Source organism: Lathamus discolor, chromosome 6, assembly GCF_037157495.1.
Source record: "Lathamus discolor isolate bLatDis1 chromosome 6, bLatDis1.hap1, whole genome shotgun sequence".
Lineage (NCBI taxonomy): Eukaryota > Metazoa > Chordata > Aves > Psittaciformes > Psittacidae > Lathamus > Lathamus discolor.
Window position 1 is genome coordinate 84,663,003 of NC_088889.1, and position 6,117 is coordinate 84,669,119.

General features: G+C 36.8%; 1 protein-coding gene across 1 annotated transcript; it reads right to left on the reverse strand.

The window, feature by feature from the left end:
- Positions 1-2,359: 2,359 nt before the first annotated feature.
- LOC136017834 (parvalbumin, thymic CPV3) lies at positions 2,360-4,976 on the reverse strand. Its single transcript, XM_065686493.1, has 4 exons — positions 4,916-4,976; positions 4,436-4,568; positions 3,900-4,009; positions 2,360-2,385 (listed from the first exon to the last, which is right to left on the reverse strand). The coding sequence occupies exons 1-4, from the start codon at positions 4,974-4,976 to the stop codon at positions 2,360-2,362; spliced, it is 330 nt and encodes a 109-aa protein (XP_065542565.1).
- Positions 4,977-6,117: the final 1,141 nt, after the last annotated feature.

A 6,117-nucleotide genomic window follows, 5' to 3' on the forward strand; every position in this document is an offset into this window, starting at 1 on the left:
ATACAGACTTCAGAGGCAGACAGCTGTGATGTGTTCTTCTTATCTAGAAAATGAAGGAAGTTCTGATTTCACCAGAGTTTGTTGTGGGCCAGGGCACTGAGTGAATTTTCTATTCACCTCTGTCCGGTGACCTGCTCCAGCTATGTGTTGCATTTTAGGAATAACAGAATTTATACCTTGGCTCTGGGTTTCTCTGACTAGGTGCATAGTGCAAAGGGTGGAACATTGAGAAGAGCCAGAGTTCAGAGTGCAAGAGCAACTGCAATATTCTTTCTTTTACATGCATTTACCTGCCTAATACAATTAGTCAAGGTCAGGATACTTAACTGTCAGTGAAATGGAGAGGGATTTGTTTGTAACTTACATGTGAACTGCTCCAAGACCCTTTTGTCATCAGACTGGTTTTCATTGCCAAGAACACACTTTATTTCTTGTCAATATCCTGTGACATCTGTCTCGTGCTATGAGAATTTACATGGGTCAAATTCTCATGGGTCAGATCCTCAGACTGTGTAAATCCGAGCAGCTATGTTAAAGTCACGGATACTCTAGTGACTTATGTCAGGTGAGCATATTTCATAATGTTAAGAAATACTGTTCAAATTAAATATTATTTTTTATCAGTTTGTATTATTTTTCACAATAAAAGGAAAAATTGATGACCATAATAAATTCTCATGTGTACTGGGTATACAGCTTACAAACAAATTGTATCCCAAATTAAGCTGCTTGAAAACATTTTTAAATGGGACAAAAATTCTCTTTTCAATTTTTGGCTATTAAGAATTGTGGATTAATATACACATGTTTTTTCTAAAGGCAGGAGCTGTGTTCTGGCTGGCTCTTCAGTACTTGGCTCCTAGAGAAGCAGATGGCTGCAGAGAAGACATAGAGGTTAGTACTCGGGAGTGAAATTTTATAGAATTTGTTTTGATGCAGCTGTTTAGGGTGTCTTGGAGGATCACAGATGGAAAATTTGAATTTATTTGCTTTTGCTTCAATGATGAGCACGTTTGAGACCAACAGGAATTTTTTAGTTACTGTTTTGTAAGGTTTGCAAAATACAGGTTGGGAGAGCTGGCATATTGAAGCGTTAGAGAGAAAAACTCTGTCTTTATGCCTTTGTTGCTCTGAAAGATATATAGCCCTTCTCACAAGCGTGTTCAGATTCTTCAGTCTCTTCCCCAGCAACAGCTGGTTTCTTGTTAACAATTCAGCTCTGGCTTTGGTGGTTTTTTTGCACATTACCAGTATTTATAGATTTTGACGAGGAAAAAATGCAGTTAATTTTGAATGTAGTTATTTGCATGCAGCAAAGGAAGAAATGCAGTGAAACTGCAGTGACTAAACCATTCACTTTGCTGAAAAGGCTTCTATTTTGTTAGAAAAAAGAACTGCATGTGTGTGAACTGCAGTATACAGCACTTGTTAGTGTTGAGAAAGCAAATGAATATATAAATACTCCATCAGAGCATCTAAACACCTCTCTAATGACTGAATTTCATAAAAAGACATTTCTTCAGCATCCCTAGAAATAGATGCTTTTGTGAAGGATGCTTTTAATATGGCAGACACAGACTGAAAAGACTGGAGAGTATGTTGGAGATTTCTCAACATGCATTTCTACAAATTCTTCCTGCACAGTTTTAGTCTTTCCTATTGAGAAAGCTAGAAAATACCACCAATATGATGGTTTTTGGTTCCCCTCTCCTTTGTAAAGCCTCATAGTTATCTGAAGCGTTAAGTCTACAGAGGTTTTCCACAGAGAAATGTTGAGTTTTGCTTTCTCATTCTCTTCATTGGCTAATGTAAAAAGAATGGTTTGAAACAGCAATGATCTCATGTAGAAATCATGTCTTAAGCAAAAACTTATAACTGTTTTTCACTTGGACATCAGTGAGAGATTTTATCCGCACCTACCTCACAACTCTATCTCAGCTCCTAGTCTTTGATGAAGATCTGAGTGTTTTGAGAACTTCAAGCTTAATTCAGAAGGACTACTGTAAATAGATTTTGAGATATGTTCCATATCTGAAGGTCTGATAAGATTGAGATCTTGGAGGTATTAACACTCTTAAGAATTCACATATTTTAGTTTCGCAGTCAGAAAAACAGACACAAGCTACAGTATGTAATCAAGTTTTATTGGGTATTTCAAGGGAAGTGTCTGCTAAAGTAGAGTTTAGAGCATATTAAATGTTCCACACAATGAAAAAAATCATTAATCAGTGTTTCATTATGTTACTAAGGCAATGAAGAAGTCACAGTCAAGATAAATAAGGGAGTCCTGATTTTCAAGGTTTTGGAGTGTCTTGTGCAGATTCACCCAGATTGTATTTTGTTGGGTCCTTTTGAACCTCTAAGACTGCACCATTTCCTGGAATTCTGCAAAAGATAAAAGAATATTTACAGTAGAAATACTAAAATGAAAGGAATAGGAGTAAAAGATTAGTGGCTTATCAAGAGATTTATAATAGGATTTAACAGAAAACAATTACCTGATAGATGACTGAGAGACATTGCCTAATGTCCTCCTTCTAAACAACAGATGAAAGTGTTTCGCTGACATTTATAAGGAATAATATAATGTTCAGGGTAGTTTTAGCTTTCTCTCTGCATATTACTGATCTTGGGCAAAAATAACAGAATGGCTACTATGTAATTTGAGTAAGAAGTAGTTAAGACCTGAAATACAAGAATTAAAAGTGAATCCATGTGTCTTATTAGTGGTTTGTAACGCTTCAGCAATTGCAAAATGTTGATTTAGAACACAGTCTAAAGCCAAAAACAATGTGCAGTTCCATGTGGAATGATACCAAAGTATTGTTGTGCAGTAAGATATTGTTATTTGAAAGATCTTTTACATGTCTGTCTTCTGTGAGTTAGAGTTTTTGATCAGTCCCATCCCTGAATGACAGTATTAGTATCCAGATTGCTTCATAAATCATGTGTGTTTATTCTGGCATATTTCCTAAGGAACTGGATTTAATTCCTTCCAAAGAAAGAAACAGAAGAGTTCTGTCCTCCTGGCACAGTGCGATAGGGAATCTGCATACCAGCACATTCTCTGCATGCTATTCCCTAAGCCCCTTTCATGCTTGTCTAGGCAGCATGCTTCTTTCATGGGGCAAGTTGCCACTAGCTGCAAGCCTTTTGTGCGAGTGTGTGCTTCCTGGTCAAAATGGGACACAGAAATATGCAATTAGGAGATCAGGAGTTTTCTGCACTGAGCAGCCATTAAATCACACCAGCATTTCCACAGGGTGAGTGCCATATGCTGCTTCTTAGAACAGCTGCTCCTTTCTATCTGGTCTTTCAACTGCCACTGAAGATAAATAGCATCCATCCCCATGCAGGGAGGCTGTTGTGGGATCTTGTGTCAGGGTAGTGACACTTGATCATTCTGTTCTTCTCATGCAAAACAAATATTAAACTACATGCTGCTAGCTCTTGCATACTATGAATGATTTCATTGATTAGTGTAACTTCTGTTGGGAGATAACTGCTGTAAATGAGCCCATATAGGTGCTGTTGGTTCTCCTGTGAAGAGGTGGTTCTTTTGTCCCTGATTTTACTTTTGTGTATTACAGCTAGCGCTGCCATAAATCAGAGTAAGTGGGAGGAGAAATAAAGGGCAGTTCCTTTCAAAACAACTGTAAATTTGTGAGAAAGCTCCTTAGGGCAGCCCAAGTGGGTTTTTTTGACTTGCTCATGCAAAAGGAGTTGCAGAGATGAACCTGTAAGATTAGGGACTATTTCTGCCCTTAAACAGGTTGCTACTACAAGGGTTTCAGTAAAATTGCTGGAGGTACATTAATGTACTATGGGAATAAAAGAGAATCGCGCATCATTGCAACACACCCTGAGGAGCCTTATTCTGTATATAAGTACATTAATACCTTCAGCCCCGATTTTACCATCCCCATCATGATCTGCAGCTGCCAAGAAGGTCTTGGTTTCTGAGGAGGTTAACACTCTGGCTCCACACTCAAACCTCTGAAGGAAATACCTAGGAAGAAAATAACTTTGATTACGATTTTCACAGAATATTATTATTTTATGCTGGCTGTATAATCAAAATGATAGCTATGTATAAATATTTACCATAATAGCCAAGTTCTTCAAACTCTGCTTTGATAGACAAACTAAATCTTAGTCATACATTTCTGTTCTGTAAGTCCTGCCCTGATACAATTGATTCTACCCACTACCAAAATCCATCCCAAGAAAGTTATTTTTTCTATACGGAGCATTAAAAGCAGGTATTTACGAGTTGTCTCTCTGTAGGGAATATCTACTTAAATACACCTTTCACAATCTGCTGGAAGTTTTAGCAGCGTTCAGCATAACTTGTGCTCTCATGTACAAAACAGTTCTGGAAAGAAAAAAAGTGCTGATTTTTTGATAGTCTTTGAACAGTTAACAAAATCCTTACTTGAGCTCATCTTCCTCAATAAAGCCACTTTGGTCATTGTCAAGAATCCGGAAGATCTCCTTCAGTTGGCTACTACTCTTTTTAGACATTCCACTGATCTGAAAGAATTTTTTGGGAGTAAAGGAATCTGGAGCTGAAAATAAATTAATGAACAAATTAATCCCAGACCACTTCATTCAGTGTTTCTAAAAGGTCTGAAGATGCTGCTTTGTTACAGTTTAATTGTTCTAAACATGAACAGTAGATAAAGCTTCTCAAAGAATAAATGTTGCCATACTGAACCATACCCTCCTAGACAGCAAAAAAAATCACTTAGGGAAAAGTTACAAATTGACAATATAGATCAGTCATGACAGCTAAGTAAAGAGATTATAGAAACATGTTTACAGTATGTGCTTGTTCAGTATTCCTTTGGGATTGCATTGAACTTGCCACGTGTCACACAAAGCAATAGATTTTGAGTTTTAATTGTTTGCTCACCTTGGCAGTCTCGCAGAGCAGCAGCAATATCGGAAGGGCTTAGAATGTCTGTAAGGCTCATTTCAAACCTGTGCAAAATAATATATTGAAGACAGATTTGTGAAATGTAAATGCATGTTACAAAAGATCTTTGACCAAACCGTCATTGCTGCTATTCCTAAACAAATTAGAAGACTTAGTATATTACTTCCTTTAAAATAGCAATGCTGAAATAATACTTCTTAATTACATGGATTACATAAATGATGTTGTGAGTTGATGATCACTTTTTTATAATTTACATGCATCTTGTGGAAATACAGCACATTTTAAACTCTACGTAGCCATTAATCTTATAATTAGTCTTACTGGAATGCATAGCATCTGGCAATACAAATAACAGTATATGCAGTGGAAAAAAGACAGGTTTGCTTCTGTTTTCTCCCCAACAGCTCTGAAGAATAAAAAGAAAACTGATACTTATCTCTATATAAGGTCCATCCATATGTAATTCCAGCAATTAAAATAAAAATCTTAGAACAATGGTTATTGTACTTACTACTGTTGCAGCTCTGCACAGTAATTTCATTTAATTAGTCTCAAGTCAGCTGCTCACCTTTATAGTTTTCTCAGCTAGGTAAAGGAAAAATAGCTGAGGAGATACCAGGCAAAATAGTAATGTCGGCTCTGGCTTGCCACTCTGGCTTATAAAGGATTCAAAAGGTGACAATAACCACTACTTAGGTTACTGTTTGATGGATCAAATGTTTGGTTTGAGACCTAGCTCAAATTTCTTCCTTAACTAATTAAACTTTTCTTTCTATTTATATCCTAAGATAATATGGACAAGAACAACAGTTTTTTTAATAAATCCTCTTGTGCTTAATTAAGTACAACTCTGCCATCAAAACGTTGCCTTTCAGTCTCCTAGTATGCTAAAGATTTCAGTTAACCTCTGGACCTTAGAGTTGCTCATTGGAAGATGACTCCAGCAGTTAAATCCTTATGAAAAGAAACCAGCTTGGTTTCCCAGAGTCTGTTCATCCTTTGGAATGTATAAAGGAAGTTGAAAATGAAAGATCTGAGGTGACAGCATGTCATTCTGACAAAAATAACTTGTCACTAGGATAGAGGAAAGCATGCTGTAATTTGGGGTGATTCTTCTCCAGTAAGCAGCATTTCAGATTTCCTGGCTGGTTTCTAAATTGCAGTGCTGTCCCTAA